Source organism: Oryzias latipes, chromosome 20 (genome assembly GCF_002234675.1).
Source record: "Oryzias latipes chromosome 20, ASM223467v1".
Lineage (NCBI taxonomy): Eukaryota > Metazoa > Chordata > Actinopteri > Beloniformes > Adrianichthyidae > Oryzias > Oryzias latipes.
In genome coordinates, this window is record NC_019878.2 from 21,454,526 (window position 1) to 21,475,934 (window position 21,409).

The 21,409-nt window shown below is 43.0% G+C and overlaps 2 protein-coding genes across 8 annotated transcripts in view; both read right to left on the minus strand.

Moving 5' to 3' along the window:
- tmem108 (transmembrane protein 108) overlaps positions 1–3,974 on the minus strand; it is a 45,725-nt gene extending 41,751 nt beyond the window's left edge. For 2 of the 5 annotated variants that reach the window (XM_020712434.2, XM_020712438.2), the window contains exon 1: positions 3,525–3,974. The gene's annotated coding sequence lies outside the window, so the exon portion shown is untranslated. Of the gene's footprint in view, positions 1–1,487; positions 1,597–3,322; positions 3,397–3,524 lie in introns of those variants that run through there. The other 3 variants (XM_011489054.3, XM_020712435.2, XM_020712437.2) reach the window with 3 other exon arrangements.
- A 1,324-nt stretch (positions 3,975–5,298) lies between these two features.
- topbp1 (DNA topoisomerase II binding protein 1) lies at positions 5,299–21,036 on the minus strand. Of its 3 annotated transcripts, none has more exons than XM_023950380.1 (28): positions 20,971–21,036; positions 20,028–20,121; positions 19,789–19,923; positions 19,569–19,712; positions 18,985–19,166; positions 18,269–18,462; positions 17,250–17,426; positions 16,996–17,153; positions 16,735–16,898; positions 15,580–15,818; positions 15,145–15,482; positions 14,884–15,056; positions 14,271–14,482; positions 13,892–14,196; positions 13,629–13,814; positions 12,948–13,066; positions 12,569–12,692; positions 12,186–12,335; positions 12,006–12,096; positions 11,730–11,922; positions 11,407–11,636; positions 10,367–10,515; positions 10,188–10,281; positions 9,831–9,994; positions 7,742–7,870; positions 7,565–7,654; positions 6,023–6,184; positions 5,299–5,531 (listed from the first exon to the last, which is right to left on the minus strand). In XM_023950380.1, exons 2-28 carry the CDS (start codon positions 20,112–20,114, stop codon positions 5,409–5,411), a joined length of 4,512 nt encoding a protein of 1,503 aa, XP_023806148.1. In that variant the 5' UTR covers positions 20,115–20,121; positions 20,971–21,036; the 3' UTR covers positions 5,299–5,408. The 3 variants fall into 3 exon arrangements, with proteins under 3 accessions (XP_023806148.1, XP_023806149.1, XP_023806147.1); XM_023950381.1 differs by lacking the exon at positions 20,971–21,036 and adding an exon at positions 20,620–20,964 and having other exon boundaries at positions 12,948–13,063; XM_023950379.1 differs by lacking the exon at positions 20,971–21,036 and adding an exon at positions 20,620–20,964.
- Positions 21,037–21,409: the final 373 nt, after the last annotated feature.

The following is a 21,409-nucleotide window of genomic DNA, read 5'->3' on the forward strand; positions in this document are numbered from 1 at the left end:
TGTCGGCCGAGCCCGACGACACCCACCGCAGACTCTGACTAATCCTCAAAGATGAGCCCCGACTCAGATCCTCCGATTACTGGACTGACGCCTCCTCCCCACCCGGCCACCACACTCACAGGGGTGATGTGTGGCTCCCCCAAAGATTTTGTCCCCCCCCCCTCCTCCCGCTGCAATTCCTATAATCTCTTTACATTAACAACAGAAACGCTGCCCAGAGGACAGAAGCTGAGGAGAACCACAACGCTCGTCTGAACTCTGTCCTGGAATTCTGCGATCGACAAGAAAATCTGAATTCACCAGGTAGATAAAACATCAAGAAATCAGCAAATCTGTTCAAAAAAATTAGTTCATTGTTATAAAAAAATACCAAATTTCTTCTCACGCCTACTCTTTTAAAGGAAATACAGTTTTGATAAAAATGAAAAAGCCCTTTTAGTCCTTTAACCTTTCATTTAATTCAATTCAATTTTGTTTATATAGCCCTATATTGCAACAATAGTCGTCTCAATGGGCTTCATACTGGTAATTGTACAATAAACATGAAATCATAAAGGACACGATGTCATAGAATTCAACAGGTAGTGGCTAAAAACCAAACTAAAATAAACTGGGCATCCCTGCCCTTAGATATTTCTACTTGCTAAGGAAAAACTTGGATTCTGGATAAATAAATAAATAAATAAATAAATAAATAAATAAATAAAAGAGACCTCAGGGGTGTCCATGGAAAGGAGGGATCCTCCCCCAGGAACAACAGGCGATGTACCAGAACTCTTAGAGAAGAATTAGCTTATCTAACTCTACAACTACATGTTTATATAGTCCAGCAGATGAACTTCATCCAGATGGAGTTGGGGGACGGCTGGGGGCTCGACACGAGCCAGAGGCAGGGTCCACGGCCTAGTGTAGGAGCAGGAGCACTGTACACCAGATGTGTCATCGGTGACACCTAAATAAAAAGTTTACACAACGAATCAGCTGATTCTGACATGCAGAAAAGTGGCTTTACGCGTCTGCTCTTTGGTAGATCGTCCATCTGCAGTCAACACTGTTGCCACACCACATCAAGATTCACTTGCAAGCAAACTACGTATTAAATTTGCACCAGAGTTCAGGCAAACTCTAATAATTACCAACCAAAGCAAACTATGCAATTTAGACATGAAACAAAAGAGATCTAAAACTAACCATTACAGTCGGAAATGTGTTTAAAGTGAAAGGGAAGTGGAGTGTATGACCACATTCTGATAGATTGTTGAACTAAAACACTCCAAAAGTAGCTACAAATACTCAAAAGGCCTCAAAAGGGAGGCCGTTTTTAAATGTAAAAATTGTCACTAAAAGATCATTTTTTGCTGAATTGACATAACTCTATGATCTTTCTTGAATTTACAAACTTTTTGTCCTTTTTTACTGGGATCTATTCAGTCCTACTGGAAGGCTCACTTAATGAGAAATCCCCTCACATGATTCGTTAGCGTTACCTTTCTGCAAAGACCCCCGTTTGCCCTTTCAGCCCCTCAGGTCACGCGGGGCACGGAGGGCAACCGTCAGCGGGTGGAGGTGCAGATCGGAGTGGCATGACCGCAGCCGAGGAATGTGAGAAATTCCTCTAAACGCGCCTCATGTTCCGACCGATCTCCAGCGTCAATCTCTTTACTCATTTGAACCGCTGGTTGTTCATTCCCGACTTTCTCTACATGCCTCTGATTGGCGCCTACAGGTGGAGGGAAATGCTGCTACTTCTGCTTGATCTCCTATGACACTTCCTGTGTATTCTGACATAAATATGTAAAGGGGCTTTCCAAAATAAAAGCATTATACAGTTACATTTGTCTGAATTCACTCTGATAAAGCTGAAACTGGAAACATGCTTTTTGTTCTCGTTAAAAAATAGTTTTCACCCCCCCCACCCGATGTATAAACCCCCTTTAGGCCAAAGTACAAATAATTTAAAAAGCAGCTGGGGGGTGGAGGGGGTGCAGCACTCAAAGAAATCAGGGACGGGGCCATGAAAGGAGGCAGAATTTGGTTTTTCTCCCTTAGTTTGGGTAAAAATCCTGTTTTGTCCACCTACTGTTTGGTCAGGCTGAAGAAAAGTGCAAAGTCCACACACTGCGGAGCTGTGGGGGGGGGCACGGGGGCCACATTCCAGGTCTTCATGTACCACTCTCCACCAGTCATAAGGGACGCTTACTTAGAACAGCACCAAACGTGGTCCCATCAGCTGCGACTGCAGGAGTCAGAAACCACAGCTTCCCTTTTCCTGCAAACTCCCAGATAAGGCTGGGATGGGGGGTGGGGGGTGACTGAGATTTTCCGGGTGTTTTTCCATTGTTTATGTGGACTTTTCCTGGTCGTGGTGATAAGAGAGCAGCTGTTGGGTTCAGACTGAGAGGTGTTCAAGCCACCACCATGCAGGATCTTCATCATCGTTCTGTTAAAAGTTCCACCTTAAGTGTTTTTAAAAGAACATTCCTCCTTAAACGATGGCACAAAAACTCAGGAGTAAACCCGATCACATGTTCCCCAACCAAGTCATGGTTTCACAACAGCTCGTGGAAGCTGAGGAAGCTGTCAGTTACAGTCAATCCCCCCCCCCGAATGACCCCACTCCGGGTCCTCCAGTACTAGAGGATTGTGCCCCCCTCCCAGAACAAAGGAGTGGGGGGTTTCTGACATTCCTGACACAACGCAGGTTCAATTAGTCCTTCAAACCAAAAGAAAGCAACATGTTGTCCTTTTGTCTGCTCCTGGAGCTGCCATGTTGTTTGGACAGTAAAGCATTGGAAAGGTGCAGGACCCCCCCGGCTGCTCAAAGTATTTGGAAAGAAAAACTCAAAATACTGACAGTAATCGGAGAAAAATGAACATTTTATCCTTGAAAATCTGGTAACTTATTTATGAGATTGAAAAAAAAAATCCATATCTGTCAGTTTAGGAACCCTTTGAAAGAGGGGGTAATGATTCATCGATGAATTGATTTAAATTCCTAAATAAATAAATAAATAAATAAAATGACCCCCCCCCCACACACACACAAAAACTAAAAATAAATAAAATAAAAGACAAAAAACGGAAGGATGGTAATTTACAAGCCTCATCAGGACCCAAACCAGTCTTCTACTTGTGCCTGTCCAAAGCCCGGCAAATGCGTCAAAAGTGTCAGGAAGAGCATTCCACACAAAACTTTTCAAATAGATCAAAGAGGATGATGGACGCACAGATAAATTAATGGCATGGTTTTCTAAGCATTTTAGGGACTAGGAGGAGGGATGTGACGCCACAGAACAATCTCAGCACACTCCTGCTGTTCTACCTGCTGCACCCCGCAGTGGCGCTGGTTGAATCCGGGCCTGGCTCCACCTGAACTTTGGGTCCAGCTTTCTGCCTCTGCGTGGACAGAATGGCTGTGAAGGTCTCAGCTGGCGATCTTCTCTGCAGCACAGGCTGCTCAGATCCCCAGAATTCACTGGAAACCCCCCCACTCGGAGGATCTGCAGGAGATCCGGAGCGCTTACCTTTGTCACACAACGCAACGTCAGGTGTTTGGCGAATCCCGGAGGAGCGCGAGCCAAACCCGCTGTGTCACTTCAGGTCCACGCCGGCGCACATGTCGGGAGAAATGTCACGCACGGCTGCGCTGCGGAGGATCCCCGCCGAGCCGCAACACTTAGTGTCTGCAGGGCTGGATCACGCGCGGGGCGCCACCCCTCCCCGGACCTCCGGGCATGTGAGCCCACCTTTAGATGACAGAGCAACTCCCGGGACGGCGCGATCTCGCGGCCGCCTGCCGATGCAACGACGACGATCCGGTCCTGAGCGCTCGGTGCGCAGTGAGGAGGCGCGCAGGACACCGGTGCCACCCTCCAAAAGAGAGGCTTTAGCGCGCGTGCGGACGGACGGGGAATTTTAATGAGCCTCCTCCACGAAATCCCGGGCTAACAATCCTCTCAGTGGGGGGGTGGGGGGGGGGGGGTTGCCATGTCCGCAAAGAGACCCCTCCTCCTCCTCTACAAGACACCTGTTGATCAGAAATGATTGGGATGCCCCCCTTTGGACTCAAGTCAATTAAGGCGCGTGCAGCTAAACCAATTTTAAAGTAACTGGTTTGGGTTTTTGCCATAATCAATCTCAGGGATTTACTGAACGTCCTCAGCCCTTTGAGGGTCTCAGAAGAAATCCACAAATGAGGTATTTTCAGATAAATGTGGATCCCATGTGGCTGAAAATAGCTGCAAAACAAGCCCCGCTCATCACACTACCACCACCATGCTGAAACTGACGTTTAGCACCGTTCGTTCCATTAGTTTAGATGTCAAATAAAACAGCTGCATCCATTAAGGACTTTTAATATTCATAAAATGCTAACCGAGGCTGTGAACTTTGGGGATTTTTCTAAACATTCCCAACTTTTATGGGAATTTACGTCAAACTAGCATCAAATTATCCATGACAACAGGATTTCCACTTTTAATAACTAAATTAAAAACTCCAAAATATACAAACATAGGAGTTTAAAGTCCCACTTGATGAAAGCTGTGAACATAGGAGAGCACATGATGGGAAGAAACGCAGATTATTTAATTTTAGCTAACAACAATACATATAAAAAAAAAAAAAGACTACTGGGGATGCTTTGAAAATAGATCATTAGATGATCAGAGTGACACTAGGTTATTTCAGGGCAAACCAAGCTAATAGGCTCAGCCTGAGCGGGGCCCTCACATGCACCTGAAGCCCTGAGTCACGTCTACTTTAACTCCTGGACAGGTCAGCTCTTCTTCCTGTAATCCTGAAACAGGTCGGCCCTAGTTCTGTCAGCGGCTGCATCTGTCAGAGGAGAAAGGTAAACCACTAATCCCTGGAAGGGAACAGTTAATTGCTAAACTGTCTATTACCTTGCATTAGCGAGTTCTGAGGTTGCTGGAGAGAAGTAAACATCCAGCAGGAAGAACATAAAAATGGCAAAAATCTTCCCTTTTTACATAAAAGATAATAAAGTCAGTTTTCATTTTTATAGTCAAATATTTGAGTAATTTTAGTTGAAATTTAGTTCAAGTATGACCTAAATGTCAAAATAGGTTCACCTTTCTTTTATAAAGAAAATAGATGTGGCCATCCTGTGGAGGCCTGATGGCGCCCTACTGCCCCCTACAGGCGCATGCGCATCACTGCATCAGCTCTTATCCGTGACTCAACACTTTCTGCAGACTGACGGAATAATCCATCACATCCACACTCTCACAGCTCAGCCGCAGTGTTTCTCGTGGAAGATGCACAAGAACAAAAACATCTGCTACATTTACTTTATTGTCTTTTAGTTCATTTTAAAAAAACGTTTATTTACATTAAATTTTATGCAGTTGAAATGATATTGATGTGGGGATTAGGACGGGATATTTTCAGGTCAGGCGGCTCTTTTTCAGCCGGGAAACGTCCGCTTCTGCTTTACGTTTACGTGACGGCGTGTCAGGAGCGTCCTCAGCTGCAGGCAGGAAGTACAGCTCCACAGGAGGGGTTGGCACCTTAGGGAAGAATACAGGTGCACATGTTTAAGAAGAGTCATGGATGATCTGTATCATAATTCAAAAATGCACACGCCCCAATTCACAACTGTACTTTTATGCTAACGTGCAACATAAATTTTGGAAATGCACACGTTGTGTTTGACTAATGCTCTAGAAATGTTTCACACATATGTGTTTCTCACAAATGTGCACGCTGTGTTTCACAAAAACACAATAAATGTTTCAGAAATGCACAATGGGTGCTTCACAAAAATGATTATTAGGTACACTCACAGATCATGCAAATTGCAGAATGTGCATTTACAACCCCCCCCCCTCATTTGTGAGAGAAATCCCTGCGGTGACGCATAAAATTACAGTTGTGACACAGACTGTGGGCATTTCTGAATTATGAGATTCTTCTGCCCTCATAGATCTTTTCCTTTCAAAATAAAAGGGTTAAATAGTTGTTGCACATTTAAAAATAAAAAAATGTGTGTAAAACACACCTGCATGAGATAATCTGCGATGTACTCTGGCTTCAGACACTTCACCCCGAGCGACCTGGCCTGCGATACGTCCACTTTGAAATCGTCGGGTTTTAGCCGACTGAAATCTGCAAACAGGTGAGTCGCCTCTCGGTACAAGGAAGGTGACGGACCGGGAAGGACCTGCAGGAAAACCTCCAGTTAAACATCGAACTAATTAGTCAAATGTTGATTCTCTTTCCTTAAAATGTTCAAATGTTTTGAAGTAAACTGGTTTGTTGACATTTTTATGTTAATCTTTTATTAAGTTGATACTTCATTATATTGTTTCCACATTTCTTCTTTCCTCCTGCACCTCTAAGCAAAAACGTCACCCCCATCAACACTTGATAGCCGGTGAAATTTAACTTTTGACTTAAAAAGAAAAAAAAGATGACATCACAAATGGAGAAACCGTCCAAAAATAACTGGGACCACAATCTCTTATGGGGCTCAGCAAATGATTTCAAAAGCCTCCAACGAAACCAAAACGCAAGCATCCGAAGGTAGTTTTGAAATTATTATGGGATGGCCACTGGAAATGTGAACTGAGGACTTGCAAAGTGACATAAAAAAGCTCTAACAGTGACGATCAAGGGAAGCAGATTTCCAATTAAAAAATGCAAATTATTAACGAGATGATGAATAACCTGTCAGGATGAGTTTAGAGGTCAACTTCACACCTTAGAAATACATTAAAGTTGGAATGTTTTTGTGATATTTTCTAACAGATTTTCCAGCTCAGGATAACCTTGCTTCTTTTTGTAAATGTCAGTCTTCTGCTGAACCCCATCAAGGTCATGTAGGAAAAAGGAAACACGCCGGAGATGTGACCTTAGACGAGGGAAACGCTTCACTGAGCACATTTTTCTTCAAAAGGCAAATTTTAGATTTCTCTGCAGGAGGTGGAACGGGTCAACGTCGCATCCCGATGAGCTCCTCGGTAGCAGATCGGTCCCGCACCACTGCCACAATCATGCTCAGCCTGACCCGCTGACCTTTACATTTCACTTCCAGCGTCAGCTTGAGCCGCCGCAGTCACTTTACTTCAGAAGCGGCGAGCGGAGCTCTGGCTTTACAGAAGCGGAGAGGTTTAATCAAAAGTTACCACTTCAACCAGCCTGTCGTTTCCATTCAAAACATTTGCCAATTAGCATAGAAGAAGCAAAATAGCATCCTGCAAACCTTCCACCATGATTTCCTAGAGATAATAAACTAAAGAATATGAACTTCACAACACAAAACTGAAAACAACATTTCGTAAAATATGCAGCAGATGAAACTTTTCAAAAAGTGTCCTCCTGACATTGGTCATTTTAAATCATCCACCCTGATGTTCCACAAATGAATAGTTTTTGTTTGATAAAGTTTGATGAAGAAGGGTTAATTTTTCATCATTATGTCACAAAAAACACAAACATTGACAATGTTTTGACTCATAAGGTTGGACCTCAATGACTTCATGCTGCAATAAAAAAAGACGAGTGAAAAGAAAGAACTTTCAGAAGTAAAGAAGCGAGAGACCTTCGCTCCGCCTGACTGCAGTAACCGTCTGAAGCCCGATTCTCTGCTCTGATCGATGTTTAGCATGACCGTCCATCCGCTGAAGGCTCCCTAAAGAACCCAAAACGTTCATGTCACCAACAAAAGAATGACAGCGAGTGAACAGTGGATGTGAACGGATTGTGAGCATCTTCCTACCTCACGTTCTCTACTTCCCTGCAGGGCTTTTCTCCAGCGCATAGCGGCGGTTGCCAGCCTGCGTTGCTGCAAAGTGATGGAGGGCAGCGCGTCCAGGATGCAGCTGCTGCCCCATTCAAAGTCATCCTCCTGACCCAAGAAAACAGGCACATCTCACTCAAACATTCACCCTTAAGATGAAAAAACACTTTTAGAGACCCACACGGATCGTCTTTAGATCTATTTTCAAACCGTTTCCGGTGGTCTTTAGCCTTGGAGTACTAACGCCGGGTGATTTTCATCCGAGCAAAACTATTGACATGAATTTTAATATTTCGCTTGTCAAAGAGTCTGCGCTTCCACCAGGGACGTCTCACGTGTCCCAGGAACGGGTGGACAAAAAGACCAAGTTTCTAGTATAATTTGATTATTTTGTAGGAATTTTTTTCTTCTCAAATTCCTAATTTTTCAGCATGTTTTTGCATGTTCTTCTCTGTTTTTTTCATTTTGTAGAAAAATAAAAGAAAACTACTCTAATCTATCATGTGTTGCCGTGTTTTGATCTATTTTTTATTAGTACTTTTTGTTGGGAATGTAATATTGGGTAAAAATTACCCGGCAAAAGTAATGGTGTAACTATTTATTGTGAAAGTATTCGAGGGTTAATTATGATTATGTGTTTTTAGCCAAAATAAAAAAAAAATAGATTCTGAAGAGCGACAGCAGTTCAGTCTAAATTCACCCTCTGACTTATGGGCGGGACCGCTGGCGACTCCCCCATCTTGCTTCTGTGTTTACGTGCTCTCCTGCTAGCTTACAGCCCCTCACACTCCCAACCTAACATTACCTGCGCAACAAAAACGGCGAGCAATATCGGAGCTGTCAGGCCATACAGTTTAGATTCCTGCTCAGACGAGGAAAACTAAGACGTTCATGGATCTGTTTGTCTGCAAGAGGATGCATCAGAATGGAGCGGAGCAGCTCGCCGATTGAAGTTAGTTCAGAAATATTACAAGATTACAAGAACGGCATTTTGTCCTCCGCTCCTGATTCACAACAATCTGAATAAAGAAATACTCAGAATACCGAACATGTTAAAAACCCGCAGTACCCGTATGGGTCGACCCCCGTACGGCAGCATGTCAATTAGGCTTCAGCTAAATGACAGAGGAGGATCAACTCAACTCTCTTTAGCTTGGATTTACCCGAACAATCAACCTTTGGTGAGAGGATTTCTTTACTTCGCTTAGACAAACCGTGGAGGACATAAAGCTGAAAGTGTGCAGCCTTTAATGGGAATTCTGGTTTGGATGACTTGAAGGATACTTGTTTACAATTTTAAGCTTCATTTTGTCTATGTATGTCCTTAATCATCAAACAAAACCTCTTAAAAATACTATTTTGTGGGTCTTAAACAATAATCGGGTAATCATTACTTGTGAGAAAAAAGAAAAACAAACTAAAACGCTATGACCAAGGAAAATTATCATTAATTATATCATCAGAATCCTCTTTTCTGATTGGCTGCAGAAAAAGTGATAGTGGACACCTAAACAATAAGTTCTGGTCACTCAACCCAAATGTCCTATAGTATTGGATTGGCCTAAACACCAGTTGGTAGCTGGAACAACAGAAACTTGGAACATAAGTTTATAAGTAATTGTATTATTAATTGATGAAAGAAATTGTTTGTTGATCCATATTTAATGATCGGAGTGGATAAATCTTTGATCTGAAAACTGCTTGTGGACTTTATTTGTTTGAAACAAACTTTTTCTTCATCATCTGGTCAAAAACAAGCAGTAAGAGGTGAACCTTCCCTCTGAAATGATGCTTTGTATCGCCTAACATGACATTTAACCGATATACCCCATTCCTCCGCTGGTTAGCCCTCCTACAGCAGCAGAGGCATGAGGGCGGTTCTGTGGCACAACAACGCAAATCAAATGGTTTGCTTCTTCTGGAAGACGGTTTAAACTTTAAAATATACAAGAATAAAGTGCTAATAATTGATTGAATCTTTATTTCCTCTGTAAGTGACCATGGTATAAGCGGGATCATGCACTGAACAGACATGTAAACATGGTGGGCTGGGTAAGAAGCTCCTCACCTGAATGAACCTGCCCACGCCGCGACAGACCTCCAGGTAGGAGCGGTGCAAGATCCACTTCCCGGCCGCCATCGCTGCCAGATACTTCTCGTTACGCAGAGGACTCCCAACGATGATGTGGGAGCAGCTCGGGTCAAACGACTGCTTTTCCAAAACGACACCCCCTACAGCAGACAGAAACACACACGTTTGTGGTTTTCGTGTTCTTTTCCAGTCCGTGGAAGAAGATGTTCGTTCAAATATTTCTGACAAAATAAAAAGAATGAAGAAAAACGCTCAAGAAAAGAAAATATTCACAGCTCCCGTCAGTAAATCTCAGCTTCTTAGTTTCCGTTTCTGAATCCCGATGAGACTCACCCAGATCCTCGATGACGTGGCTGTAATCGATGCGCTCCTGAGGGCTGAGGGAGGACATCTGAAACCTGGGGGGCTGTTTTTCTTTTTTCTCCTCCTGGGAGAAATAGAAGAACATTATATTAAAAAGAAAAAAGTCCCCTTTATTTTAGGAAAACCTATTCTTCTGGTTAAATGCGAACCTCTCTCAGAGGCTCGGGGGCTGCTGTGGGTTTGGTGAGAGGAAAAGCGATGCAGGGGGCTTTGGGCGTGAGAATATCATCTTCTGCCTCCTCTGATGGGGGAGTTATCAGCTTCTGCCCCAGGTGCTGGTCAATAACGTCACAGGCAGCTGTTGGAGACCAGGAAACGCACTTCAGCCATGAAGTTTCAAACCATCTACAGAGTCATCCCAGTAAATCCGACTTCCTCCCATAAACCTACTACCTCTGCTTCAACAGAATACTTCATATACATCAATATACTATCAGTCATGTACTATAGGAAAAGACGTTCAGAAAACAGCTTCTACAAAACAATAAAGCTGCTTTATGGGGATTGGTGTGTTAAAAAGTGTTTTTAAACTTATAATATTGTTGTATAATTTTTTCATTTTAAGTAAGACACAAAAAATTAGGTTGAAGTTAAAACGTATTTGATTTAAGGTTTTAACTAACAGAATTTTCTTTGCTTTTTATTCTAAATTTTATTCTTAAAGATCCACTTCGATGAAAAATGCGCTTTTTAACATCTTGGGGCATTTTTCTTACGAAGAAGAACATATGTTGAGAAAATTTAGCTTAAAAATGCATATTTGAGAATTCAATTGAAATTGTTGTGAATCAGGAGCAGATGAAAAAATTCAGTTTGAGAAAGATTGTATTAGTGACGGTAAGAAAAAAAACGCTGGAATCAGGATCTGAACTGTACGACCGGATAGCTCGGATATTTGTGTTGCACTGATAATGTTTGGTTGTGGCTGTAAGCTAGCAGGTGAGATTGTAAACAGATGAAAAGGGGGCGGAGTCGCTCCCCGCCAACAGTCCCGCCTAATAACTCAGAGGTGAATTTCTGATGAACCGTTGCAGCTCTGCAGAAAATATATCCTAGATATTGGCTACAAACGGCATAATTATAATTAACCGGGAACGCTTTGAAAATAGATCAAAAGATGATCGGAGTGGGACTTTAATGAGGTCACAGACGCTCATTTTTGCTGAGAGGTTTTGAAAACGACACAAACCCATCTCCACCAGCTCGGAGTCGGTCATGGAGTCCTTCATCTGTGGTGCTGGTTCTGCTGTGGGGGGTGGAGCGGCCACGATGGGGTCTGAGTGCTGCGAGGGGCTGCCGGGCCACTGCAGGTTATCGGCCAGCTTGGCCCTCTCCTCTCTTGCCGTCGGGTCGTCCCAGACGATCTGTTCGCTCTGCGAGGGCTCCGTGTTCACATCCAGCGCTGCTTCTCTGGAAACTCTGGGGACACAGACGTTTGAGGAATCATCCAACAACCTTTTTACCATCAAATTCCTCCTGATCCCAGCTGGGAAGGGTCTTTTGTTTGTTTACCTCAAAGCTTCCAGGGTTCTTCTGCTTCCACTCCGTCCCATTCGGCTCCCTTCAGGTGTATGAGGGCCTGAGTCGGCCCCACCGGACCCCATCTTTGCCAGCCTGACTGAAGTGCGTCTGCCGGTCGTCAGTTTGGTGGCTGACATGATCTCCTGCAGCTGTTTCTGCAGGTTCTCCCTCATTTCCAGAGTATCTAATCATCAAACCCACGTCAGTTTCGATGTTCTTTCTTCGCTTACCAACCAGGACTGGCTTGTGGAGGAAAAAAAAACCCACCTGTTCTCTCTGTGTGATCAAGATCTTCCTGGTCCGCGCTTCCATCACTCGCACGGCGCAGAGCTGGAGCTTCTTCTTCGGAAAAACTGAGCTAAACAACAAAGAAAACTCATTTAAGACGACATGAGAAGCTCTAAAAACCAGGGCTTTGTGATAAATGACGGCCATGTTTCCACCCACCTTGGCTGCAGCGGCGTCTCTCCGCTGTGTCCGTGTCAAAGGTGGAGATCTCTGGGAGCTGCTGGGCACCTGGCTCAGGTTGAGGCTCATCTTAGGGTTGTAGGTGAAAGGAAACAGGGACTCTGGAACCCGTTTCTGCTCATCAGCGCACTAAACCAGAGGAGGTTTGTTTCAGACAAAAACTGTGGACACGACCAGCCTCTCAGTGTCGTTCAACCATTACAATTTAATATCATTTTTGGCCAAATTAACTCGACATTTCATTTTAAAAGTATTTACGTAAAAACATTATATGAAATTTAAAAAAGAAAACTAACACATTTGGGACTAAAACCCAACTTTGTCATAAATGAAGCTAAAATCAAAGTTAGAGGGAAACATACGGCCTGCAGCCAGTACTGGGAGACCACATGCACCCCCCTCTCCTTCACTCCTTTGTATTCACGGCTGTTGTCCCCAACCCGGCCCTGGTAGATGTAGTGTGTCACCGTGTCGTCATAAGCCCACCTGCAAAAGAGAAGAAGAGACATCATTTTCATTCAATGTAAAATATTTCTTCACAATTGGTGCTGTTTTGCAACCGGCCTTCCCTGAAGCCTTTTTGATTCACTTTTAGTTATTTGTTATATTTTGTATGGAGGGTTAAAAGGGGCGTAACACTTTGTTTACCGGCCATGAAAGCCTGGTGCTGAAGGCGGAAGAAGAGGCAAAGTGACAGAACACAGAAGTACAAACGGATTTGAGTGAGGAAGAGTGGAAAACCTGAAGTCTGCTCCCAGTGAGGCAGCGACGGCGTTTAGTTCAGTCTGCATTTTGCTCAACTTCTTTCCCACACAGACCACAACTCCAGCCAGCGGTCCGGCTTCTTTCTGCGGGTCCTTCTGTGCAAAACACAAACACAGTTTCATTTTAAAGACCCACTCCAATAAAAATAGCATTTTGGTGTTTTTAAAATGCTCTTCCTGCATTTTTCTGATGACGGAGAACATATATAAATAACAATCTAAACTGGAAGTTGCATTTCTGAGTCTTTTCTTTGTTCTGATCAGGAGCTCCCTGCTCCGCTCCATTCTGATGCAAACAGATTCATGCACGTCTTTGTTTTCCTCGTCTGAGCTGGAATCTGCATCAAAACTGTACGGCTCCAATATTGCCGCACTGCTAATGTTAGGTCGGGGGTGGGAGGGGCTGTAAGCTAGCTGGAGATCCCTAAAACAGAGTGGTGACAGGGAGAGGGGGCGGGGTTGCTCCGTGCCGACGGTCCCGATAACAACTGCTGTTCTGCAGAAACTACTTCATCATAGTCCTAATTAAAAGACCACTAGAAGACTTTAAAACTGGACCAAAGGATGACTGAAGTGAGTCTTTAAACACATAAGGAACTAAACCACAAACTTGTGAAAACTGCAGACAGGAGATGTTGTGTAGTTCTTTCATTTTTACCTCCTTCTCAGTGGATTTTCCCAGTTCAGGGCTTCCAGAAGCCGCCTGCATTTCTGAGACATTATTCCGCGAGCTATTGGCTAAAGCTACTTTCAGATTCCTGTTGATGACATCAGTAAGTGGAGTCTCCACCTTCTCGCCTGGCTTCAACCTTCCCCCTGGAGTCTCCAAAGCTCCAAGAGCATCCTGGAGAGCAAAACCCACAAAGGTTTCAGGTCAATAAAGGAAAAGTCTGCCCTCTTTTGCTTTCAGTGAATCACAACCTTGACGTTGAAGGACGGACGGAAGAGCTGATCTCTGCTGAGGAAACGGGAGGGAGTGTCCAGCTGCAGCGACGCCTCCCTGTGGGCGTGTCTTCTGCTGCCATCCGGGTTTTGTTTGGGAGTGCTGAGGCCGTCTTTGGGCTTCATCTCATCCAGAACAGAGTGAAACACTTTGCTTTGAAAGCGACCTAAATCCAGAGGGGTGACAGCTTTACCGCTCTGCGGGCCCAGCAGGGGGATTTCTGGAGAGTTACGAGCTTGAGCCGGTTTCTGGGAGCCGCCGACGAAGCTCTCATCGTCCCTCTCTGTAGAGGAGGAGAACATTAAAAGATGATGCCAACAATGAATCACCACAGACGCGCAAATGCTGGACTTTAACCTGGTGAAGGAGGTAGATCAACCAGGAACATCTCCTCTGCTGCTTTCTGTCCTGTTCGAGCCGACTCCAGAATCCAGTGCATGCTCACAGCAGGGAGGCCCCACTTCTTTGCTGCCTGGAACTTTGTGCCGTCTGGACTCTGCAAAACCAGATGAGTGCTGGCCACCATGCCCTTCTTCTTAATAGCAAAGCGCACAAAGTAATCCTGGACACTGCAGCAGGCAGAAGATGAGGATTAGGATAACTTAAATCAGGTATCATATTTAGAATGAACAGAAACCACTAAAGTCCCACTCCAGTCATCTTTTGATCTATTTTGAAAGTGTTTTCAGAGGTCTTTAATTAGGATAATGCCATTTTTAGCCAAAACTTAAAAAACTGTGTCTTTTTCTATGACATAGTTTCTCCAGAGCAACAGCATTTTTTGTCTGCTCCTGATTCACAACGGCTAGAACAAATAAATAATTAGAAACGCAACTTTACGCTTAATTATGTTTATATATGTCCTCCGTCATCATAAAAAATGCCACTAATCGGAGTGGGTCTTCAGGAGTTTATGGAATATTCAGACCCCTGCAGCCGTTCTAAAAAAGGTCACGGAAGCTCATCGTACTCGGCTCCGACATGCTTGGCCAGCTGGATCAAAGACTCCCTCTCTGCTCCGATGAACTGGCTGACTGAGAGAACGCAGCCCTCCAGAGGGAAGCAGCCCTCCCTCACAGCCACAGGAGTGAACAGCGGGTTGGACGACAGCAGGAGAACACACTCCTTCTCCACACACATGGCCTGGCAGGGAAACGCCAAAGAAAAGACAAATATGAGAAAGCCGGGATTTGCAGAAAATCCGGGCAAAAATGATGGGTTTTGTTCTTACCAGCCACGTATCCGTGACCACCTCGTCAACTGTGGCCTCGACCGAGCATCCCAGCAGAGGAACCACGGCATAGTCTGCCACCGCGCGACAGCGGCCAGCCAGCACCTTTCCTCCATGTTCAATCACCAGCGTGGAGAGCTGTGCCTCCGCCTCAACACCAAAGCCCACGAAAAGAAAAGACTTCCCAGAAAACAGGCCCGTCTCGCTGAATTCCTGCAAAGCGGAGTCCTGCTCTGGTCCCCTGGTGAGGCTGGGAGCCTGGGGCTTCGACTGAGGCTCTGCAGCCGCACTGATCGACCTTCTGCCGCTGTTCTCTGCAGCTGGTGGTGGCATATCAACTGGAGGATGAACGCGGGGAGAAGCATTGGCTCTCAGATCCACTGAACTTGAACCAATTTCTTCCAGAGTCTTAAAAACAAACAAACAGATTCTTACCCACTGTGGGATCATCGTCCATATACTGAGAGAGCAGATCCTCCTCCAGTCTGTTTTGTCTGGGGGTGCTGGGGCTGGCAACAGGTGGACCGGCCGAAAGGCGGGGCTTCACCACGTGACCGGCGGGCACGGATGCAGAATCGGGAGGCAGGCAGTCGGGGTGCAAATACTCAGCTTCTGGAAGGAGCCTGCCTCTGGAGTAACTGTCCAGCAGCCACTGCACCGTGACTACATGAGGCCTGTGAGGAAGACCACAGCAAACGTCGAAACTGCTTCCTGCCTCTCAACATTCAAAAACACACTTATTTCTTGATCCTTACTAAATATTACAAGAAAGATGATGTTGGATACGTTATGGCCAATCCATAAATCCATTTACATTTTATGCTTAATCTGCTTTAAATGTTTAAATGAAACAGAGAGTTTTCTGTGTGATTGACAATCGCTTTCTGCTTTCAGTTGTGGTTAAATCGAAGCCTTTTAATGGTCATAAATGAATTTCGGTCTGTTCAAACAGTTCTGTAAAATAAAGGGTTACAATCAGGTTCAGCTTAAAGTTAATCAAAAAATTGGATTGTAAATTTAAAAAAAAAGAAAATTCAAATGTTTTTTAAACTTGATAGTAAACACTGTAAATTTAAACAATGTTCATTTTAAATCGGAAGGACTGAAAACTATAAACCTTAAATTGTTACCAAATGAAAAGAAAATGTTTATTTATAACAGCTGCTGTTATTTTCTCTCCCTTTTTACTTTCATTCCTCAATTTACACTTTTTTCTGTTTTTTTAATTTGATCCTAATTTTACATGATTGACATCACATCTACAGTTTCTAAAAAAGGCATCAAAAATCTGAGAAATGTAAAAATTTGTGACTTAAATGGCAAACTAAATTTAATATTAATTCCATTTAAATGTCTAAAAAAAAAATCCTACTTTATTTATTTATTTTACATCCGAATAATTCAAGTTTATCTGCAATTTCTTTAAATATTTGGATGCAGCTTGATCACAAAAAATTAGAAATTATTAACTCAGAACTTAAATACTTAAATTGACGTTTAACTCAATCCAAGCGGCACAAGCTTAGAGTCAGTTTAAGGGAAAAAAAACATTAAATATTTAGACACAGAATTTCAGGGATTTTATCAAACCTGTAAGCTGCTTTGGAAAGAAACTTTGTGAGTTCCTGGTCCGGCTCTCCCATCACCACATGTGTGAGTTCCTCGCTTGGTTGGTTGAAACGTAGACCTCCTGCATTGTTGACAAGACGCCGCAGCTTCTCCAGCTTCTTCAGTGGAAGGCCGCACAAATACAGCTGTGAAGTAGCGAGCGCAGAAGAGTCCTGCCTTCAAATCCTGCACTTCACTTTCAAACAAGCATCGACAGTAAAATGGAATTTGTCAGTGATTTACCTTACAGCCATCCAGTAAGTCATCAGCAGGACAAACGGTGAGATCCAAACCATCTATGGGATCGGCCGTTTCCAGGCGGCTGATGGTGAGGGCCGTGTCGTTGATCGCCATACTGCCACTCACAGAAATGTTGCTCAAGCCCAAAAGCGAAGGACCATCTAAAGGAGGCAAATGTTGTTTCACAAGACAACACGTTAAAGATGTTTCGTTTTTTAAGGTCTAAAAGGTGAATTCTGAGCCTTTTTGTTCCTCGCCTTCCTTCCTGCCGTTGCCTGTGGGGGTTGAGGTGTGAGGTCGGCTGGTATTTGACGCGCGGCGCTCCACGGCGTACCTGCTCTCATCCTGACAGAAACCTTTCTCTATGCTGTCAAATAGCCAATGCAGAGATACGCAATACACATTCCATTTGCGAGCACACTCGTACTTCTGACCTGCAACAAAACATAAACCTTCAGAACAAAAACACCACCAGTTGTGTTAACTTCATTACTAAATCGCTGTTGTTGTTTTTTTTTTTTGATAATGAGAAACTTTTTCTAAAAACAATCACCTTTACAATTCCAGATTTTTTACACTTTTGGAAGAGTTTTACAGGAAAACAACAAACTAATAGGTTCATTCTAAGAGGGGTGACACAAAGTGGATACATTTGAATACGTTTACACCGTAAGCATCAAACACATGCGTTGTGCTAAACTTAATATATGTAACATTATTTTATTACATTACACTAATTGCTACTTGCTTAAAAGCAAATTTAAAAAATAATTCTCCATATTGTTTTTGTTGTTTTTGTTGTTGACGTTTTGTAATACACAAATCATATATCAAACAAAAACAAAACGGTGACACAAAAATTGAAGCCTCAACCAAAGGGAATTGTTGCATCCCTAAAGGATTACACAACAGCATCAGGCACACCATGATTGCAGGCAGACAGCTGCATGAAAATGATATTGATAAGTTTGTTTGAATCTAAATCTGCTTTGACTTATCAGGTGATTGTAGTGAGAGCAAACGTCTTTCATCATGACAGTATATTATGGAAACACAAACTAATATGCTTGTAAAGCAGCAGTGATGGGTGGTAGAGTAAAAAAATGTACATTTTTTATCAAAGCTTTATTAGTAACAGTAAAATATGACACAAAAGAAGAGAAACTCATTACAATATGAAACAGTTCGTAACTGTGTTAGTGAATGTTCATGAAAATGAGGACGTATCGGGTATTCCTATTATAGTCCAGTTTTGTTCTATATTTTAGTGTCTCACCTGCTGGTTCACTGACAATGAGGTGCGTGCACTCGTTCATTTTAAGCTGGCCGCTGTACTTGGCGCCGTGCTGTTCACAGAGGCGCTGCACCTCTTTGCGTTCTGTGCTGGACAGGCCTGTCACACAAACGGTGCATCCGAGCAGCACGGGGCACAGATATTCATCCATAGGCAAGTCTGTGTATCTAAAAAGGCTGAAGAGAGAATAAAAAATATATAACTCTACAGAAACTTAGTTTTATGAATCAGCGGTAATCTATGGAAACTAGGGTGATGAAGTGTAAAGAGTAAAAATAACAATACACTATTAGCACTTATAATAAAGACCACAAAGGAGCAAATATTCATTGATTCATTCATTCATCTTTCATTTTGTCCCTTTCGGAGTCACGGGGCTGCCAGAGCATATCCCGGCCACTTGTGGGGGAAGGACACCCTGGCCAGTCTGTCACAGGGTAGACTGTCCACAATCACACACCCATTCACTCTCACTCTCATGTTTTTGGGCGGTGGGAGGAAGCCGGAGTCCCCAGAGAAAACCCACGTATGCACGGGGGAGAACATGTAAACTTCACACAGAAAGACCCCCTTTTGATGTTCCATTTCAGGTCCCCCAGCCGGGACTTGAACCAGGGGTCTTCTTGCCATGAGGCAAGACCGCTAACCACTGCGCCACCCAGGAGCAAATATGTAAAACAAAAATAATCAGTTCATACCTATTCTGAGATTTTTCCCAGCAGGCTTTGACCCATGAGGGTAGAAGGATGGGTTTACCCAAGTTGGCAGCCACCAGATACTTTTTGCTTCCAACCTCCCCAGCAATTAAATGTGTGACGGACACATTAAGATCAAGGCAGGCACGTCCACCCATGAGCTGCACCAGATCCATCACATCCACCTGCAGAGTGAGACAAAACATAAACATGAACAAACTCAAGGCCCGAAGGCCAAATGTGGCCCGCCATGTCACTTTATGTGGCCCGTGAAAGCATAAAAGTGATTTAGTGTCAATTCATGAGGTCACATTTGGGTTTTCATTTAACCTAAAAAAACAACAACTAATTATAAAGTTTCTATTCTGGTTTCATGTAAAAAAAACTGTTTCTTTTATTCTCTATATCAAAAACTAACAGCAGAGATATTTGTGCCTAAAAATGCAAGAATCTGCATTAAACGAAATGATGCACAGATTTAATTAACTAGTTTTCAAAACATTATCAGTGCAATACATGCAAATAACACAACTGCAATGAAATGGTGCAACAGTCTCAGCATTTTTCAAAGACAGACCAGAACTCACCCGTGCGGCTTTTTCCAGGCTGGTGCAGGAAATAGTGACATCAGCCATGGCCATGTTGTAGACCGGCTTCTCTGCTTTTGGGACGCAGCGTTGCTGCTGCAGGCAGTACAAAACCACCAAGGGGCTCACGATTCTACAGCCATGCTGCACAACACAGAGCAACGAAGCGTTCATTCCTAAAAATCCTGCCAGGAATTTTGCTTTCACTAAGGCGACAAACCTTCTTGCAGTGCAGAAAGGCAGGAGAGGTAAAACTGCTGAACACAAACAGAGACTTGTCCTTCTCTTCCATCTGTAAAACCTCTTCCTCTTTAACCTTCTTTAAATATTTTTCAGACTGCAGCTCCAAAATGGCCTGTTAGAATAGGATGAAAATTATATAATAAATACTAAATAAATATACATCGATGAACATCCAGAAAAAAACGTCTGCAGAAAGGACTGTGCAGTTGTGTTTACCTCATACGCTTTAACAGCATATTCAGCATTAGATCCTTTACTCTCCACAAACTTCACAATAAAGCGCTCCTTTTCCACTTTGGACATGTTGAGTCTACACAAGAGTCAAAATAAAAGTTAGAGAACATCTTCTTTACGTGCCCAACTTTTGATGCCATGTTTATATCAGCATGCAATAAAAATCAAACAAAATGAATTTAAAAAGTACATTTGATGGAGCAGTAATTTAAGGATTTAAAAAAAAATCATTAAAATTATAAACACAGCCGGGGAGCATTTGAGTTTGTTTGGATTGGAAGCTGCTAAAATCTGGGTGCAGCATAACAGCTGAAATAGGTTTAACTGCTGGACATGATGGGACGGCAGAGTCAGCTAACATTCAATGTTAGCACTGAACGCTAGCTAGACTTTTAACTTGAAGTTTTTTTTTTTATTTAGCGAATTTTATTCTGTAAAAAGACGCCGAATTGGGAAGACGTTTAAAATGTGCCAAAAGAATACAACTTGTCATCATAACTAAATGTTACAGACCATGGAACGACTCAAGAAGGAGTACATCATCATGAATATATTTAAACTGGAAAGTACTTACCTATAAATCCGTTTAGACCAGTCCTTTAGGCCGCAATACAGACAGCATGTAATCAATAGTCTGGTGTAATGCGTACAATGCTTTTTTTTTTTTTTTAATTCAAGGAGTCGCTACGTTTATACTTTCATTTAGATCAAAACTACTACTAGCTTACAGAAAACGTCCAATCGGGTTAGCTAACATTCAAATTGTCAAAAACGAAAGAATACTTAAGTAAAGTAAGTTGGTGTTCAACATTCTATTTTGCCAAAATGAATAAATAAATTGACATAAAAATACAAGTTTATTCTAATAATAGTAATTTTAAAAAGTCCTCAGGCTCAGCCAAATGAAATGCAGTTATTTGTTTACATTGTTCGCGCCTTTCGGCGTAACTTCCGGTGTTACTCCGTAATGTGTCCGAGTGGAATCGGAGATCTTTCTTCTTGGCCGGGACGGCACGCATTTAGCATAAAACTTTAAAAATATATATCCGTCAGAGTGTCCATATGTAACTCACTGTCCTAGTAAAATAGTAGTTTGAAACATATACCATTAATCACCCTAAATGTATTTGGTTAAAATTAAATTAAAAAAGCTACATGTCTGCATGTACAACTTCAAAGTCATGCCCGGCATGTGACGTCAATAGTAATTTATCTACAATTTGGTTTTCACTATCCCCCCCCAAATAATTATTTTGGGCCATACATTCCCACACAATCATTTTCCCTATATGACAGAAATTCATCAAAACATTTGTTGTAAAAATCTGTATCAAAGCCAACTGTCATTCAGACTACAAATACGT

Excerpts from the sequence above, each read along its gene's own strand:
- topbp1 (XM_023950380.1), bottom strand. The coding sequence starts at position 20,114 with ATGTCCAAAGTGGAAAAGGAGCGCTTTATTGTGAAGTTTGTGGAGAGT. Across the intron at positions 16,899-16,995 it reads ACTTACTGGATGGCTGTAAG|CTGTATTTGTGCGGCCTTCC; the intron begins GTAAATCACTGA and ends GCTACTTCACAG. Across the intron at positions 11,923-12,005 it reads TGATCACACAGAGAGAACAG|ATACTCTGGAAATGAGGGAG; the intron begins GTGGGTTTTTTT and ends TTTGATGATTAG.